Genomic DNA, 20,091 nt, shown 5'->3' with positions numbered 1-20,091 from the left:
ATAGTTGTTTTAATTTGCATCTCTCTTAGGGCTAGGGATTTTGAGCATTTCTTCATGTGTTTGTTAGCCATCTGAATGTCGTCTTCGGTGAAGTACCAGGCTTGTCTTGACTTAGAGGAAGGGTTGGCATTAGCCAGAATTTAAAAATCCAAACCTTGTCCAGCCTATGTGATTTTCCTTCCTATGTCCTTCCTCATCCTTCTAAAAACTTGCTGAAAGAAGAACAAGATAGGGGCTCTGGTGGCCTAGTGGCAAGAAGCTGCACGGCAATCCCAGAGGTGCGTAGTTCAAATCCACCAGATGCTTTACTGGGAAAGGAGGGACAGTCTTCTCCTGTACCAGTCAGATCTGATTTGACGGTACACGCACAAAAAGATAATAAAATAAAAATTAAAAAAAGAAGGAAGAGATAGCAACTAATGACATAATGAAGTGAATTTTGAGCCTTGATGCTAAAGGAGAGATCAAGGCTTGGGTCCTCTGTCTGTCCAGACATTTGAAAGGATAAGGTTTTTACCTTAGCCCCTAAAAGCATCTCCTAAATACCCACAGAATTCTTCAGTGTTATTAAAAGTCTTTTGTTTTTAAATTGTGAAACTCTTTGTGGAAATTAAAACCAGTATTTAAACCAGATAAAAGTTTAGCTGTTAGACAGGAAGGATGTGATGTCCTCTATCCAGACAGCTCTAGCGGAAGTCCTCTAAAGTCCTCCCAGCTCTCCAGAGAACAGGTTGAAAAGCTTTCCAACAGATTCCTAGATTGCATAGAAAGATACCCAGTGTCCAGACCTGGCTCTAGCATTAATCACCTGTGTGACCTAGGCTGGGTCACTTTCTTTTTTCTAGGTTTCAACTTTCATATTTGAAATTAATTCCTTAGAACAACCTCTAGGTTGCTTCCAGACCTGAGGTTCTATGACAAGGTCATTTAGATCCACATTTTGTAGTAATCCTGCCAGCATTTGCATTTTCACAGACTGCAAAGCCTTAAAGCAAAGCCATAAAGATCACTAAGCCTCTGAGTGGAATGAAAGGAACAAGGGAAGGAACTGTGATCACCTTATCCAACTGCAGCCATGTCTGAGGTGCAAGTGTGTGACCCACAGTGAGGAGGCAAGAAACCAACTTAATAGAAATCCTTAGGTTCTAGGGAAGCATTTTCTAGAATATAATCAGCCCAAGACCCACCCCCTCAAACAAAGCTGGCTCCCCTACCTGAAGCACGGGCTGTGCTGTGCCCAGCAGCAAGAGCTCGCAGCTCAGAAAACAGCAATGATTTTAGAGTGAGAGGGAACTTGATAAATATAGGGAAATCATGCCACACCATACCTCCCTCCTGAGCTCCACCCACATCTGTATTTGCATAACAGACTATGAGTCACAATTTCAGGGCACCAGAGACTCTTGGGTTCACATGTCCAAGCAGTGAGTCCAAGTGTGAAGCTGGAGTTAAGGGTCCATTACCTGAATTCCTTGTTCTGTATAGTCACATTTTTTTCTCCTCCTTTTGTTACTTTTCATTCTAGCTGTTTTTCCTTTTCATTCCCTACTACAACAGCTTTGAATGCTTCCAAACTGCCTGACATGAGTAAAGAAGAAAGGACTTGATTTTATAGAGCAGGGACTTTCAGAACATCTAGGAAGAAGGAAATTGGGGACAATTTGGTGGAAAAGAGATGGAGGACTGATATTGTAGACTTCTCTGGAGTGACTTGGAGCTAGCAGGAATATTAGTGGTAATTAGGAGGGAAAACTTATTCATTCTTAACTACCATCCACTCTTTGGTACTACAACAGTCAATGATCGGTTGATCAGAAGGACACTGAGGGGGAGCTCTGGTGGCCTAGTGGCAAGGAGCTGCAACTACAATCCCAGAGGCGCACGGTTCAAATCCACCAGATGCTCTGCCGGGGAAGGAGGGACAATCTCCTCCTGTACCAGTCAGATCTGATTTGACGGTACACGCACACAAAAATAATAAAATAAAAAAGAAGGACACTGAGGCTGAGGACATGAGGCCACTCCTGGAGACAGGTTTCACATGTAACAGATCACAAGAGGTGGAACAAGCAGTGAGTGAGTAGAAGAATTGCTATTTCCCTCTCTGTAATAAAGGACCACTCCTCTCAGGGGACATAAGTCAGAATTAACTTGAAGGCAACAGTTTTGGGTTTGTTTTCTCAGAGAACCTGACTCCGCTGTTACCTGCAACTAATGGCTGTCCCTCTGGCTTTACTCCTCTGGCACTTTGATCACCTCTCCATTGCAATGGAGCAAGGATGAGAGCTTAAAAACCAAGGTGCACCTGATACAATCCGTGGTATTTTGAATTGCTTCTTATATATCTGAAAGTTGGTCCATGAATAAAGATGACAAGAGAAGAATAGATGCCTTTGAATTATGGTGTTGGAGAAGAGTATAGAATATCCCATGGACTGGCTAAAGAAAAAAACCAATCTGTCTTGAGGAATTGCAACCAGAGGGCTCCTTAGAGACAAGGATAGTGAAACTCTCACTTATTGTGGGCATATTTTCAGGAGGAAGCAGTCCTTGGAGAGGGATGTCATGCTGGAAGAAGTAGAGCATCAGTGAAAGAGAAGAAGTCCCTGAACAAGATGGATTGAACTGTGACTACACCGTAAGCATGAGCATGGCAGAGATCGTGGCAACGGTGCAGGACAGGGCAAGGTTCAGATCTGCCGTACACAGAGTTGCTATGATTTGTAGTTGGCGAGACAGAATCTAATAACAACAACTATTACAATATGATCTCTACTCTGCTGTATTGATATATTTACAAATCTATCCTTCCCACTTGACCACAAACTACTAAAGAGCTGAGACTTTACTGATTCATTGTTGTGTCATCTGGCAAGGATTGTAGTAAGGGCTTGATCAAGATGTGTGAAATGAATTCGGTTAGACAGATCTCCCATAATTCATGGGTATCTCTGTGATTTGGCGTATCTGTCACTTTTAATCAGACATTCACACCTAAAGTATATCTGAAAATTCCTCAGTTGTAGAGCTGAATGGGTCTGTCTACCTTACTTGCTTTCCAATCATCCTCTAATATTATCCTCTCTTACATTAGTTCCACAGCTATTGATGATTTGCAAGGCCATGTATGAACAGTTAGGGTAGCTAGAGATCAGCAGAAGCTAACAGCTAGAAAAGCCAACTTTTAAACTAACACCACACCCACCAGCCCCTCAGAGTTGCCTAATAAAGAGATAGCCAACACAATATCATTAGAGAAAGAAAGGGTGAACTGTGTAAGAGACACAGTCACAAAAGGTAAACACTGGATAGCAGGTCTAGGGAAAGGTTGCTCATTGCCAAGTCTGGCCATGAAGATGGCAAAAAGAAGCCCCTGAAATAATGCAAAAAGCAGACCAGGGAAATAGGTGAAGAAGATAGGCTTTCTAACAGAAAAAGAAAAAAAAAAGAACAGAAGAAATTCGAGGAACTAAAAGCAGAGGCCACAGGCAAAGTTCCCCCAGCCACAGATGGAATTAAGAAATCTAAGGGAAAAAATAAGCTGGTTGTTTTTTTTTTTTTTTTGTGACTGAAGCAATTATACCCTTACTCCGTTCCAGTGTAAAACATCTGGCTTCTCCAGTATACCAACTATAAATAAAACAGTATTATCTTGGAGCCTGTTGTACATTTAAGAATAAACTTTTGTAAAACAATGAAGGGGGGAAAGGTGAACACTTTTACATACACAATCCTGCATAATCAGACTTAATAAGCATTAATCTACAAGCAGCTTTCTAAGGCAGGTGGCAGAAATGAGCAGATATAGGCAGTGACTAGGAATATGCTCTGATCCATACACAGGACTAAGACTCATACTGATCCTACAAGCAATGGATCTGAACCTTGTCCTATCCAGCATGATCCTCATGCTCTCTGCCATCATCAAGCCCATTGTGCTGCTCACTGTGTCAGTCTATCTCATTGAGGGTCTTTCCCTCTTTCTCTGACCCTCTACTTTTACTAGCATGATGTCGCTAAAAACAGATTCTTCCTGAAAATATGCCCAAAGTAAGGTAGATGCAGTTTCACCATCCTTGCCTGTAAGGAGCACTCAGGTCACACTTCCTTCAAGACTGATTTGTTTGTTCTTGTGTTAGTCCCTGTTGTGTTCAATACTCCTCCAACGCCGCAAGTCAAATGCATCAATTCTTCTTCAAACTTCCGCATGCACTGCCCAACTTTCAGATGAACAGGAAGCAATTGAAAGTATTATGTATTGGCTCAGCTGCACTTTGTTCTTTCAACTGACTTCCTTACTCTTTAAGACTTCAGACAGGTCTTTGACGGCAACTTTCCCTAACATAACATGTCTTTTGACTTCTTTTTTTTATTATTTTATTTTAATAATTTTAATAAACATTTACAGATATTTTGGATTTCCATTCATTCAGTCTTTTGACTTCTTAACTGCTGCAATACCAAGGGCATTGATTGACTGTGGATCCAAGTAAAACAAAATCATTGGTAACTTCAATCTTTTCTCTGTCTATCATGATGTTGCTTATTGGTCCAATGGGGAGAATTTTTGTTTTCTTGATGTTGATATATAACCCATATTGAAGATTGCAGTCTTTGCTCTGCTTTGGTAAAAGCCCCAAGTCGTCTTCACTTTCTGTAAGAAAGACTGTGTTATCTGTATAATGCAGGTTGTTAATGACTTGTCCTCCAATTCTGATGCCACATTCTTCTTCATATAGTCTTGACTTCTCAAATGACTTGCTCAGCATACAAGACTGAATAAGTGTGAAGAAAGGATTCAACCCAATGCACTTTACTCCTGACTTTAAACTACTCAGTTGTTCCCTTATTCTGTCTGGACAACACCTTAATAGTGTACATATAGATTTCACATGAGCACAATTAACTATTCCAGGGGTCCTATTTTTCTCAGTGTTAGCCATAATTTGTTATGATCCAAATAGTCAAATGTCTTTGCATAATTAATTAACCAAAGGTGACTATCTCTTTGGTATTCTCTGCTTTCAGCCAAGATCTACCTGAAACCAGTAATGATTTCCCTTGTGTCATGGCCTCTTTTGAATCCAGCTTGAATTTCTGATAGTTCTAGCCATTTAAAAAATTATCTTCCCCAACTTGATGGTTATATAGGATTTCTTTACAACAACATAGGGTTTCTAAGGCTGTAAAGACAAAAGCAGATTGCTGTTGAGATCAACTGTCAACTTTGTATTAGGAGTTGGCTATTTTAACCATTACAGCACTTGCTATTAAATCAATGGAATGTCTTAAAATTGAACTTAGAATCAGCCTTCAGTGATGGAGTTGTTGTTATTAGGTGTCATCGAGTCAACTACTACCCATAGTACCTTTATAAACAAGTCTGAACCTTGACCTAGCCTGCTCAGTCATCATGCTCTCTGCTCCAGCCTATGGGTACAACCAATTTGTCTGTCCACCGCCTTGAAGGTCTTTCACTCTCTTTGACCCTTCACCTTTCCTAGCATGATGTCTTTTCCAAGGACTAGCCCCTCCAGATGACATGCCCAAAGTATGTGAGATAATTTCCACCATTTCTTTTTTTTATTTATTTTATTTTTTGTGTGTGAGTGTACTGTCAAATCAAATCTGACTGGTGCAGGAGGAGATTGTCCCTCCTTCCCCAGCAGAGCATCTGGTAATTTCCACCATTCTTGCTACCAAGGAGCACCTGACTGCACTTTCTCCAAAACAAATTTAATTGTTATTTTGACAGTTGATGGGATATTCAATACTCGTCACCAACATCATTACTCTTCAGGTGTCGATGAAGGAGATACATATTATGTACTTGTTTTGTCTGTCTTATGAATTAATACTTAGTCTAATGTGTATTCTCTTTATTATTTTTGAACTTTGAGTATGATTTTTTATTCCATTTCAAAAAAATTATCTTCAGCAAGGTTTTACTTGGATATGATATTATTCAAATATTTCCACAATCTGTTGGACCACCTTTTGGGGGAATATAAACAAATATGAATCTTTTCCAGTCAGTTGGCCAGGTAGCCATAGAGTAATATAGTCAGGTGATACTCTATAGTAAATAAAAACAATTAGTCGACGCCCTCGCCTAGTGCCCCCGCCCGGCGTGCCCGGGATCCGCGCGGCGCGGGCATGCCCAGTGCGGGCGCAGCTGCCCCGGCGTGGGAGCGCCGAGCCGAGAGGGCCCTTGGCGGGCGAGGGCCGGGGCCGCGGCGGCAGCGGAGCTGCCTGGCCCTTCATGATGAGAGGTTCTGAGGAGCTTCTCTCTTTTTCTGTGTAGTTGGTATATTGGAAGGTGAAGAGATGGCTGACAGTGTCAAAACCTTCCTCCAGGACCTGGCCAGGGGCATCAAAGACTCCATCTGGGGTATCTGTACCATCTCAAAGCTGGATGCTCGGATACAGCAGAAGAGGGAAGAGGAGCGACGGAGACGGGCCAGCAGCGTCCTTGCGCAGAGGAGAACACAGAGTGTAGAGCGGAAGCAGGAGAGTGAACCACGTATTATTAGTAGGATTATCCTGTGCTGTGCCTGGAATGGAGGCGTATTCTGGTTTAGTCTCATGCTGTTTTACCGAGTGTTTATTCCTGTGCTTCAGTCAGTGACAGCGCAAATTATTGGTGATCCGTTACTACATGGAGATGTTTGGTCATGGCTGGAATTCCTCCTCACGTCAATTTTCAGTGCTCTCTGGGTGCTTCCCCTGTTTGTGCTGAGCAAAGTTGTCAATGCCATTTGGTTCCAAGATATAGCTGATCTGGCATTTGAAGTATCAGGAAAGAAGCCGCACCCATTCCCTAGTGTCAGTAAAATAATTGCTGATATGCTCTTCAACCTTTTGTTGCAAGCTCTTTTCCTTTTCCAGGGGATGTTTGTGAGTCTCTTCCGCATCCATCTCGTTGGTCAACTGGTTAGCCTCCTGCATATGTCCCTTCTCTATTCACTTTACTGCTTTGAATATCGCTGGTTTAATAAAGGAATTGAGATGCACCAGCGATTGTCAAACATAGAAAGGAATTGGCCTTATTACTTCGGATTTGGTTTGCCCTTGGCTTTCCTCACAGCAATGCAGTCCTCATACATTATCAGTGGCTGCCTCTTCTCCATCCTCTTTCCTTTATTCATTATCAGCGCTAATGAGGCAAAGACTCCCGGCAAAGCATACCTTTTTCAGTTGCGCCTCTTCTCCTTGGTGGTCTTCTTAAGCAACAGACTTTTCCACAAGACAGTCTACCTGCAGTCAGCTCTGAGCAGCTCAGCCTCTGCAAAGAAGTTCCCTTCACCACATCCATCTCCTGCCAAACTGAAGGCTGCCGCCGACCACTGATTTCCCCTGCCATCCCGGACGGATGTATGGGACACTTCTCCCTGCTGACCTCCCCCTAACCAGGGAAGGCAGGACCCAGTCTGCCAGGGGTCCTTTGCCTATTTCCTTATCTCTAACAAACTTAAGCAGAATCTTCTGACACCAGTGTATAGATTTTTAGCACCCCAGTACTTCAAAACAAGTGAAAAGCCTGTGGTCTCAATGGACTGCAGGTTTTTCTGTGGCTATTATATAGCATTTGCTGGACCCGGGGCCTGGACTGATTTAAATACTCTTTCTCCCTGTGCCATTTATCATCCCACCTTCCTTCCTGCCTTCGACTCTTGGATGAATGTGTTTTGTAAATCTAGTTGTTGTAATTTGTGAATTTGTTATGTTCCTTTGGTTCTGTGAAGCACATACATTGGATGTGGCTAGTAAAGGAGGATCTCAGTCACTCCTGGTCACGCCCCTTAATAGCCATCACTGTCTTGTTTTCTGTAACTCAGGTGAGGTTTTGGTCTTGTTCCACTGCAAAAAAAAAAGGATCTGAAGAGATGAGATGCAACAAGAAGAAACACCTCTCAGCCACATCATTTGGGCTTTGAGGTGTGATTTTCTTTCTTTCCCGTGAAGGGCAAAGACTTTCTTCACTGGTACATAAAGTATCCCAACTACAGGGAGTTAGCAAGTCCGGACAAGTGCCACTGAGACACCAAATGCTCAGAGATGGTCTGAGGTTCTGGAAGTCTCAGTTTACTGTTGGCCATTGCTGGGCCTGTCTTCAAAGGAATATTGGGTGCTGCAAATAGGAACTGATGGGGCAAATTTATTAAACCCATTGAACTTCTTATTTGTTGGCTTTTTTTCTGTCATTTTAAGAAACTATATGAGTGAGGAAAGGATGTCAAAGCAATTGTACAGTTTTAGAATATCAAAATTAAACACCAACTGGTTTCCAAAAAAAAAAACAATTAGTCACAGAGAAGAAGAGGGTAACATTGTGAAAATTGTAATTCCTGTCATAAAACAAAATGAGTATGAATGGTTGAATAGAAAATGGAGGAAAATAAAGTAAAAAAATTAGTTATAAGAAAAACAAAATTATGATTAGGCAGAGGAGAAAGGGTATTGCTCTGTGAAATACCTGTTTGTATGCAAATTGCCACTTGTACACATGGAGGAAAATCATTTTGGCCACAAGAGGGCAGCAACCAATGGACAGAGAGCCTTCTGCCATTGATAAAGACTAGGGCAAACAGTCGCGTGTAATTCTCTTACTAAACCCTTAATTAATGTTGATTCAACAGCCTAATCTATTACAACTAATCACAGTCTCCCTCTCCTCCTCACAGAGCATGAACAGTGAAGAAACAGCCCCTCTGGAAAGGCATGATTGCTTGAAGGTGGGTTCAGAGGACAAGTGTGAAAATAACCTTTCATTTACTATTAAGGATGAAGATTTCCTGGGGAGAAAAGTGCAACAATGAATGCATGGAGCAAGAAGCTGCACTGCAAACCCAGAGGCACACGGTTCTAATCCACCAGATGCTCTGCTGGAGAAGGGGCAATCTCCTCCTGTACTAGTCAGATCCAATTTGACAGTACACACATAAAAAATAATAAAATTTTTTAAAAAAAGAATGCATGGAAACCCTAAATCTCTGTAAACTTTCCTTAAAATTAATTTTTTTGAAAAAGAAAGAGAATGAAGATGTCTCTGTAGGATGGGATGAAAGTCTATATAGATAAGCTTGGAATAAAAGTATGACCACTTGAAAATGTTCCAGGCAGTCCACCTTCCCAAAGCTTCTGTACCTCACTTCCCCCTATAGCTGCTAACCTCTTAATCTAATGTATGACATTTCTGACGTTGTTGCTGTGAGATTCTGTCAGGTCGACTACGAGTCATAGTAACACTAAGAACAACAGATCTGAGCCTGGGCCTAGGCAGCACCATCCTCTTCATACTCAAGTCTACTGTGGCACTCATTGTACCAATCCATCTTGTTAAGGATCTTCCCCTCTTCCATGGATCCTCTCCCTTTCCCAGCATAATTTCTTTCTCCAAAACTGGTTCCTCCTTAAAATAAACCGAGCCAGTGAGGTGAGGTCTCATCCCCTTGGCCTCTAAGGAAACACTCTGGTTGCATTTTTTCAAGAGATATTTGATTGTTCTTCTGGAAGTCCATGATATATTCAATACTCCTCTCCAATATCATAATCCAAAGGCTTCGATTCTTCTTCAGTTTTCCTTATTCATTGTCCAACTTTTCAATTTCTCAGGAAGCAATAGAAAATACCAACCTTTGATGTTTATGATAGGAACTCATTTTTTTATGATTTCCCAGTGCCACAAAAATTGTTGTGACAGGTGAAAGATTAATGCCAGTCAACTGGAAGAATATGTGGGTCTCTTTGGAATGATTTTGATTTTGCCACTTTCTTTTAAATATTTGTACTACTTAAGCCTGTGTGCATAGTGCAATATACCTGCAAGTATACCCATCTCACCCTCATATCAGTCTTGATAGCTTGATGAAGACTTTGAGAACTTCCTCCAAAAGAATCAATCCCCTTGGAACTGGAGACCAAAGGAGAGGAAAGGGAGGTGGGGAGAAGCCACCTCTCTCCAGAGATCATTACCAGTCACAGCAGCTGGTTCAGGGAGGGTATGAACTAAGATGATCCATCAGAGCACATATTTAATGGCTGTGGAAAACCAAGTATTGGTTTCATGGATGCTGGAGTCATTTTCCTGCCATAAATGGCAAAGTCAAGAACAAATACTATTTCACAGAAAAAGACAAAGTTGAAAGAATCACAGTGAAGTAGAGCAAATGAACAAACCACTCTTGGAGAAGAACCTATTGTCTGTACTTTTCAGTCACAAGAGCCAATTATTTCTCCTTGTTGTTTAGACTAGCTCAAATTCTATGTTCTACTACTTGCAAGCCAAAGCATGCCTAACCTAGAAAGTTTTGGGCACAGTAACTGATCTAGGATGAGAGGAGAGGTGTCCATGGACTACATTTTCAGGACAGTGGTGACAACAGTGAAGGTCTCCTTCCTTACACTGTGCTTAGAAAGATGCTTCATCAGTAGAAGACCTCCCAGCCCTGATGGCAAACTCTGGTGGAAGCAAAATAGGAATCTCGAACTGAACACATGAGAACACATCTAAAGGACCCTTCTCAGAATGGAGGCAGAAATCTTTGCAGAAGTCCCCAAAAGCCCTGCTTTACTTTATGATCAGGACAAGTTTCTTAACTTGTATCAAAGCATCCTTAACTATAATAATAGGGCTCCTTGCCTCACAGAGATGTGAGATTGGATTGAGATAAGGGTGCAGAGTCTAGTACCAAACTGTCAGTCTTCAATCCAGATCCATTCTGGTCCGTTGTGCAACCTTGGACAGCTTAGACATTCACTTTGTGCCTCAGCTTTTTAACCTGTAAAATGAGAATAAAAATGGAACCTGTCTTAGTTCTCTAATACTGCCATTAAAAAAAAAACAACCCACAGATTACTCCATCCCCGGAGACCTGTTTTTCACCAATGTCTTTAGTTCTTGATCATGCTACTTCCTGAAATGGATGAATGGCTGCCAATTCTTTTTGATACAGTGATTCTGTGTGTTCCTTCCATCTACATCTAAGGCTTCCTGTGTTGTTCACTATTTTACCTATCTCGTTCATCGTCATCCAGTTGACAAGAACTCACAGTGATCTTCCATTTGGTTTCCAAAGTTGTAAATATATTTTTTTAATTTATTATTATTATTATTATTATTATTATCATTATCATTATTATCATTATTATGTGTGTGTGTGTGTGTGTGTGTGTGTGTGTACCCTCAAATCAGATTTGACTGGTACAGGAGGAAATTGTTCCTCCTTCTCCAGCAAAGTATTTGGTGGATTTGAATCACTTACCTCTGGGATTGCAGTGCACCTTCTTGCCAATAGGCCACCAGAGCTCGCCAAAGTTGTAAATCTTAACGTGAGGAGACTGTTGGTCTCTCTCTATTGAGGTGGCTGGTGGATTCAAACTGCCCAAGATGTGTGATCATGTGTTCAGCAGCAAAACTGATGTGGAACACGCCATGAAAGCTCTTTCAGTATCACAATTTAAGGCCTAAACTTTGTCTCTGGTTCTTTAAGCTGGAGAAATGTCAACTGTGTCCTTTCTTTTTTGGTTTCCTAACTCTTGGCATATTTCAGTGTAGTAACTATTTGTCTTCTCAAGCCACCCTTTGAAATCTTATTTTGTCTCTCTTATTTTATCATTTCTTCCATTTGCTTTAGCCATCCTGTGTTCAAAACAAGTTTCAGAGTCTCTTCTGGCATCCACTGTAGTTGTTTCTTTCTGTCCTGTCTTTTTAATGGTCTAATTCTTACTTTGGGCATCTTGTCAGGAGGCGCCAGTACTTGGGAAAAAATATACAACGGTTGAAAATCTCCGGAGTGAGTTAATGACACAGATTGACACAATGACTGGAACAGTAGACCTGAGCAATGGGTTTGTGAGGATGACGCAAGATAGGGCAAAGCTGCTACCTGTTTTCATGGTTGATATGAGTCATCGCAACTTAACGGCACCTAACAACAACAACATTGCTTTCTTCATATCTGATGTCCTTGGTGTCATCTCTGCGCTTTGGTCATTAGTGTTCAGGGCATCACGTTTCTGAGAAGGTCTCTGAATTCAACAGTTATTGCCGAAGAACATCAATGGGGAATTGTCAGAACTTCAAGCCAGATTCAGAAAAGGAAGTTAGACAAAGGATTTCATAGCTGGCTGATGTCAGAGGGATCTTGCCTGAAAACTGAAAATACTGGAAAGTTGTTGCTTTTTTTTTTTTACCTGTATTTTATTCGCTATCCAAGGCTATCTGACCATGTGGATCACAGTAACTCTTGGATAATATTGCAAAGAATGGGAATTCCAAAACACTTAATTGTCCTCATGTAGAGGCTGTGTATAGGTAAAGAAGTAGCTAAGAGCAAGGGGATACAGCCTGGTTTAAAGTGAGGAAAGTTGCTGTTAGAGTATGTCCTTTAACTATACCTGTTCAATCTGTAAGCCAAAGAAATGGAGAAGCTGGACCACATGAAGGATGTGATACCAAGTTTGGAAGAAGATTCATTAACAGCTGTGATATGCAAATGACACATTTGCTTTCTCAGAATGAAGTTAACTAAAGAACTTGCTGGTGAAAACCAAAGACCACAGCCTTCAGTGTGAATTACACATGAACAGCAAGAAAAGAAAAATTCTCACCACTAGACCAATAAACAATATCATAATAGATGAAGAAAATATTGAATTTGTCAAGTATTTCATTTTACTTGGATCCACAATCAACATCTGTGGAAGTGTCAATTAAAAAATCAAATATGTTTTATTGAGCTAATTGCCATGAAGTAGGTCTTTCAGAGGGTTCTTGTTGTTGTTGTTGTTAGGTGCCGTCAAGTCAAGTACAACACATAGCAGCTCAATGAATAACAGATCTGAACCCTGTCTTATCTTATGCCATCCTCACACCTGACAGCAGTCACCATGCCAATCCACCTAGTTAAAGGTCCTCTTCTCCTTTGCCAATACTCCACCTTTCTGAGAACCATGTCCCTCTCAGAGGAATAGCCCCTCCTAGCAACATCCCCAAAGTATGTGAAGCAAAGCCTTATCATCTTTGCCTCTAAACAGCACTCTGGCTGCACCCTCTCCAAGACCTATTTGTTTGTTCTTTTGGCTTTCCAGGAGATGTTCAGAGCTGTTCTCCAACACCACAGCTGAAAGGCATCAATTCTTCTGTCATTCTTAAGCATTGTCCAGCTCTCAGAAGCACAGCAAGTGATCAGAAAGAACATGGCTTCCTAGGACTAAAACCAAGGACTATGAAATTCATTACAGAAAAGCTAGGAACAACACTAGAAGTCCTAATCCACAACATAAACAGTCTTCCCAGTACCCTGGAAAAGCTACAACCAGGAGAAGATAACATAGATGAATGGGACCTTCTAAGACTCAAATCCCTATGCACATCCAAAAACTTCTCCAGAAGGGTAAAAAGGGAAGCCACTGACTGGGAAAAAGTATTCGGTAATAACATATCAGATAAGGGACTTATATCCAGAATTTATGAAATACTTGAGCACCACAACAAGATAAAGGTAAATAATCCAATAGAAAAATGGGCACAGGATATGAACAGGCACTTCACCGAAGACGACATTCAGATGGCTAACAAACACATGAAGAAATGCTCAAAATCCCTAGCCCTAAGAGAGATGCAAATTAAAACAACTATGAGATATCATTTCACCCCAGTCAAAATAGCAAAATTTAACAGAACAGCAAGCAACAAATGCTGGCGAGGTTGTGGAGAAACTGGAACCCTGATTCACTGTTGGTGGGAGTGTAAAATGGTGCAACCCCTGTGGAAAGCAGTATGGCGCTTTCTCAAAAAGTTGCAAATAGAGATACCATTTGACCCAGCAATTCCACTACTGGGAATATACCCTGAAGAGACCATAGCTGACATCCAAGCAGATATATGCACACCCATATTTATTGCAGCTTTGTTCACAATAGCAAGGAGTTGGAAACAACCTAAGTGCCCATCAACAAACGAATGGCTAGAGAAGCTGTGGTATATTCGCACAATGGAATACTATGCTGCATTAAAAAACAAGGAACTCATGCAATATCATTCAAAATGGTTGACTCTGGAGAACATTATGCTGAGTGAAATATCCCAGTCACAAAAGGACAAATATTACATGATGCCACTGTTGTAGAATGGGACTGTCCTTGGGGTTGGGGAGAGACTGAGTAAGATGGGTTCAATAATGTATACTGCACTGAAACAGAGGAGGGAGAGAACCGTCTAAAAGAGAGATGTAACTGGGTATTTCTGTCATCACAGGAGACTAGAGCGAGGGCTGCATGGTGGAGGGGACCTGGGGGAGTGTTTGTAAAACAATGAAAGAATCTTTTCTTTTACTTTTCCATAAAAAAAAAAAAAGAAAACCCAAAATCCCTGTAAATGTTCATTAAATCTAGTAAAATTTAATAATAGAAAAAAAAAAAAAGAAAGACCATGGCCTGAATCAGACATCTCTTAGTCCTCAAACTGACATCATTATTCCTCAATAATCTGGAGAGGTCCCTAACTGCAAACTTTCCCAGTGCAATACATCTCCTGATTTCCTGACTGCTGTTACCAAGAATGTTAATTGTGGATCCAAGAAAGATGAAGTTGTTGACAGTTTCAATCTTTTCTTCATCTATCATGATGTTGCCTGTTGGTCCAGTGGTGAGAATCTTTGTTTTCTTGACATTGAGATGCAATCAATATTGAAGCCTGCATTCTTTGATCCTCTGCAACAAGTGCATCAGGTCCTCTCAGTAAGCAAGATTGTGTCATCTGCATAATGCAGGTTATTGATGAGTCTCCCTTCAATTCCTCTTCAGAGTCCAGCTTCTCGAATAGTTTACACAGCATACAGATTGAATAGGTATGGAAAGAGAATACAACCTTGACACACTCCCTTCTTAATTTTAAAGCACAGAATGTTCCCTTGCTCTGTTCACACGACAGTTCCTGGTCAAGGTGTAGGTTTCACCTGAGCACAATTAAGTGCTCTGGGATTCCCATTCTTCTCAATGTTAGCCATAACTTGTTATGATCCACACAGTCAAATGCCTTTCCATAGTCAATAAAGTATAAGTAGATATTCTTCTGGTGTTCTTTACTCTCAGCCAGGATGCATCTAACATTAGTAATGATATCCCTGGTGCCACAGCCTTTTCTAAATCCTGCTTGAACTTCTGGAAGTTCCCTATCCATGTACTGTTCTAGACATTTTTTAATGATCTTCATCAGTATTTGCTTGTACATGATATTAATGATATTGTTCTATAGTTTTCACATTCTGTTGGATCACTTCTTTTGGGAGTGGGAACAAATATGGACCTCTTTCAATCTGCTGTCCAGATGACTGTCCTCCAAATTTCCTTGCATAGACTGGTGAGTGCATCCAGGGCTGCATCTGTTAATTGAAACAAGTCAATTGGTATTCCATCTATTCCTGGGCCTTATTTTTTTTTCTCTCCAATGCCCTCAATGCACCTTTCACTACCTCCTTCATTAACATTGGCTCCTGTTCATAAGATATTTCCTGAAATTTTTCAGTGTCAGTCAGTTCTTTTTGGTACAGAGATCTTGTGTATTCCCTTTGTCCTCTTTTGATGCTTTCTGGGTCATTCAATATATCACCCACAGCATCTTTCAACAGTGCAATTTAAAGTTGAAATTTGTTTTTCATTCAGTTTGAAAAATTCGCAACGAGTTCTTCCCTCCAGCTGTCTGTACATTCCATCTTATTTTTTAATTTTTTTATTTTATTATTTTTGTGTGTGTACCATCAAATCAGATCTGACTGGTACAGGAGGAGATTACCCCTCCTTCTCCAGCAGAGCATCTCGTGGATTCAAACCACATACCTCTGGGATTGCAGTGCAGTTTCTTGCCACTAGGCCACCAGAGCTCCCTTGCACATTCCATTATAATAATTTACTTTGTGTTCTGAAGTAGAGAAGCTACTTTGGACTGCCCTTTGGAATCTTCTGTTCAGCTCTTTCACTTTGGCATGTTCTCCCTTTGTTTTGGCTTCTTGATGCTCCCATGTGATTTTCAGAGACTCTTTTGACATCTATTTCTGTTTTTTATGTCTCCTGTCTTTGTAACGACATTTTTGCCTTCTTCGTGGATGAATATCCTTGATATCATCCCATAGCTTATCTGGTCTTCGATTACTGGTGTTCGGTGGTGCTTCAAACCTATTCTTAAGATGATCCTGATATTGTTGTTAGCTGTCCTTGAGCCAGCTCCAACTCATAGCAACAGAGTATAACAGAACAAAACTTATCTGAACCTGCACCAGCCTCACCATCTCTGCTGAGCTTAAGACCATCGTTGCATTCACTGTGTCAAACCACATGATTAAGGATCTTCTCCTGTACCAACCTTCTACTTTTCCAAGTGGTAGCTCCTTCTCCAGGGACTAACCCCTCCTGATAACATTGCCAAGGATCTCAGGACGAAGTTGGACTTTCCTTGCCTCCAAGGAGCCCTCGGGCTGCACTTCTTTTAACATTTGTTTGTTCTGTTAGCAGTCTGTGGGACATGCAACACTCTTCACCAACATTATAATCAAAGGAATCAATTCTTCTTCCATATTCATTGCCCAACTTTCACATGCATATGAAGCAATAGAAACTACTGTGTGTGGGTTCAGGAGAAAACCCAAGCACATGAGTTTTCCAGGAGGCCTACCAGTTGTTGAGTTGTCTGACTCTTGGTGAGAAATGTGTTTGCATAGAAATGTGCTCCATACAATTATCTCCAGGATTTTCCCCCACAAGAGCTCAAGGTGAACTCAAACTTCCAACCTTTTGATTATCAGCTGAGTGCATTAACCCCCCACAGGGACTTCTAGAAAATACTGACTCCTGGAAGTGTCAAGTTACCCAGTAAGCAAGGGAAGCAGTTATTTACTAATCCACAGTGAACAGTTTCACACTTTTGCCAAATCAAAGATTCAGCGCCTAGGTATGACAGGCATCTCTCTCTCTCCAAACCCACAGCACCTTCAAAAAAGACTCAAAACTGCTTTTCAAATTTACAGTCCCTGACAGGATGGAGCACCCAGTCAGCAAGAAAAGCACAGGATTACTTGTGCTTATGAGATGATGGAAAACTGTACAAATCTCCTCTGCCTGCTGGAGATCATGACAACCTTCTCTAAGAGGGAATTCAGACATGAAGTACAAAGAGGAAGTAATGCGAGCATGCTACAGAGTGATTTAGAGGGGAAACCTAGATAGTGAGAGCGTGTGCATGGGGGTGATGACTTCCTGGCATGACTAAGTAGATGGTACCATTTACCAAGACAGGGAATATAAGAGAAAGGACAAGCTTGGGCAAGGAGATAATGATTTCTGTTTGATCAGACTCTATCAACCTTTTGAGAGGGAGCACTATCTGGGCGCTTAGTGAACCCATGAGCATGACTGAGGTCAACCAAGGAGAAACTACGGCATGAGAAGGAAACAAAATGCCAGCCCTCAATACGTTTCTTTTCTCTTGTGCTTCTCACACAAGTCCGTGATTTGAATGTCTCTCATCTTTCAACCATGGTAAATTGTAATCAGAACAATAAATTACACACATGTAGTTTAGAAATAGACGAGCAGAAAAATAAACATTCCCTAGGTCTCTAAAATGCAGATGCATGACAAACACAAGCTGCCTCTTTTGCCTTATCCACGGACGGAGTGATGGGTGACAAGCCCCAGAAGAAACACAATCTCTCGTATATTCATTCCCTTAATCCTCAAGTAGCTATTTAAAGCGTAAACACTTTCCTTTTAAAGATGGCCCTCTTAAAAATAGACAACATTAAGAATGTACTAGCCTTCAGGAAACCTAGGTTAGAGCCGCATAAGGTAAGAATAACTGCTGTGAAGAACAAATTAGGAAATAAAGTTTTAAGGTGTTCAAACTTCTACTCGGGATAGTAAAGCACAGAAATCCACTCCTGCTAACTCAAATGGAAGGCGAAGTTATGGAAAAGCTACAACAGGAAATCTTAGCAGTTTGTCAGAATAGGGAATGAAGTACAGCTTGTCATTAGGTATTGGATCTGACATTATTTCCTCTACCCGCGCCATTTGGGGCCATCTGGTGTCCCATCTTAACATTTCTCTGCAGGTCTAAATATTCTCACATAGCAGACACTGCTGTTTCCATCCACTGTTTATTCTCCCTCCTTCCTCACTACTAAAACTTTAGTCTTGCTGGAGATGGTCTAAGTCTGTTATAATAATTTATTGTCCCCTTCCTAGCTCCTTTAGACCTGGAAGTGGCCATGTGAAATAGTCCTGTTAGTGAGCGCAAGGAGAAAGTCGCTGGGAAAGTTATTGCTTTTCCAGACAAAAGGAAACCACGTGGCCTAGTGCCATCACTTCTTATTTCATTCTTCTTTTGGTTGTGATGGCTGGAGTTGCATCAGCCATCGTGGGATCAAAAGGAAAAGAGCGAGCGAAGCACAAAGTGTTCAGATTCTGACACCTCTGAACACACAAACCAAAATTTGCAGACATCATGTAGAATATTAAATAAATTAAAACATCATGTTTTTAAATGCCTGAGTTAGGTTTGTGTTACCAGCAAGGAATATTCCTGACTGATAATATCATCATCTATTTCAGAGCTTTCCAAATTTCAGTCATTCTCACACCACCTTCAGCCTTCTTGTCATTTTTAATTGAACATAAGTATTCTTTCTTAAATTGATTAATGTCTATTAACTTAAAACTGTGTTTTACCTACAACCAGGAGAAGATAAAATAAATGACTGAGATTTTCTAAGAATCAAATCCCTATGCACATCCAAAAACTTCTCCAACAGGGTGAAAAGGGAGAAGCCACAGACTGGGAGGATGTATTTGGTAATGACATATCAGATAAGGGACTTATACCCAGAATTTACAAAATACTTGAGCGCCACAACAAAATAAAGGTAAATAAACCAATAGAAAAAATGGGCACAGGATATGAACAGAAACTTCACCAAAGAAGACATTCAGATGTCCAATAAGCACAAGAAGAAATGTTCAGAATCCCTAGCTTTAAGAGAGATGCAAATTAAAACAACTCTGAGATATCATCTCACCCCAGTCAGATTAGCAAAATTTAACAGAGCAGCAAGCAACAAATGCTGGCAAGGTTGTGGAGAAACTGGAACCCTTATTCAATGTTGGTTGGAGTGTAAAAGGTGCAACCATTGTGGAAGGTGGTATGGCGCTTTCTCAAAAAGTTACAAATAGAGATACTATTTTACCCAGGAATTCCACTACTGGGATTACACCCTAAAGACCCATAACTGACATCCAAGCAGATATATGCACACCCATGTTTATTGTGGCTTTGTTCACAATAGCAAGGAGTTGGAAACAACCTAAGTGCCAATCAACAAACGAATGGATAAAGAAGCTGTGGTATATTCATACAGTGGAATAGTACGCTGCATTGAAAAACAAGGAACTCGTGCAATATTATTCAAAATGGGTGACCTTGGAGGACATTATGCTGAGTGAAGTATCTCAGTCACAAAAGGACAAATACTGCATGGTGCCACAGTTGTAAAACAGGACTGACATCCGGGTTGGGGAGAGACTGAGAAGGATTGGTTCAATAATGTATACTGCATTGAAACAGATTATGGAGAAAACTGTTTAAAAGGGATATGGGATTAGGTATTTTTATCACGACAGGAGTCCAGAGCAAAGGCTGCATAGCGGAGTAGACCTGGGGAAGGGTTTGTACAACAATGAAAGAATTTTTCTTTTACTTATCCAAGAGGGTAGTGTACTAGAGGGGAGGGTTGGGAGGGGAGAAAAGTACAAAAATGAATGAATGGAAACCCAAAGTCTCTGTAAATTTTCACTGAAATCAATAATAAATTTTTTAAAAAAAGAATCAAATGCAAAAAAAATGTGCTTTAGCCTGTGGTTTTCGTGTGTGTGTGTGTGTGTGTGTGTGTGTATTTATATACTTGGATTTCACCTGATGGTATGCATAGGAATCAGATAGATTACATCTGTGGAAAGAACTGCTGGAGAAGCTCAGTATCAGACCACCAACTACTTATACGCAAGTTCAAGCTGAAGTTGAGGAAAATTAAACCAAAT

General features: G+C 40.8%; 2 protein-coding genes across 2 annotated transcripts in view; one reads left to right on the top strand and one right to left on the bottom strand.

Annotated features, from left to right (window-relative positions):
• The window catches only part of CXCR1 (chemokine (C-X-C motif) receptor 1), a 51,248-nt gene extending 44,984 nt beyond the window's left edge, over positions 1-6,264 (bottom strand). Inside the window, 2 exon segments of the mRNA XM_006891946.1 lie at positions 897-985; positions 6,076-6,264. Of these exon segments, the coding sequence (XP_006892008.1) occupies positions 897-985; positions 6,076-6,264 (278 nt within the window).
• Positions 6,265-6,327: 63 nt separating this feature from the next.
• LOC102851838 (etoposide-induced protein 2.4 homolog) lies at positions 6,328-7,228 on the top strand. Its single transcript, XM_006891906.1, has 2 exons — positions 6,328-6,998; positions 7,111-7,228. Exons 1-2 carry the CDS (start codon positions 6,328-6,330, stop codon positions 7,226-7,228), a joined length of 789 nt encoding a protein of 262 aa, XP_006891968.1.
• Positions 7,229-20,091: the final 12,863 nt, after the last annotated feature.

This window comes from Elephantulus edwardii, unplaced genomic scaffold (genome assembly GCF_000299155.1).
Source record: "Elephantulus edwardii isolate Elephantulus edwardi_28Jun2011 unplaced genomic scaffold, EleEdw1.0 scaffold00106, whole genome shotgun sequence".
In the NCBI taxonomy this organism is placed as follows: Eukaryota; Metazoa; Chordata; class Mammalia; order Macroscelidea; family Macroscelididae; genus Elephantulus; species Elephantulus edwardii.
This window is presented reverse-complemented; position numbering and strand designations above follow the sequence as displayed.

Bases quoted from the DNA above. Each gene is read 5' to 3' on its own strand.
- LOC102851838 (XM_006891906.1), top strand. From the start codon at position 6,328: ATGGCTGACAGTGTCAAAACCTTCCTCCAGGACCTGGCCAGGGGCATC. The intron at 6,999-7,110 runs AGGAATTGAGAT...TCATACATTATC, and splicing joins GAATATCGCTGGTTTAATAA to AGTGGCTGCCTCTTCTCCAT.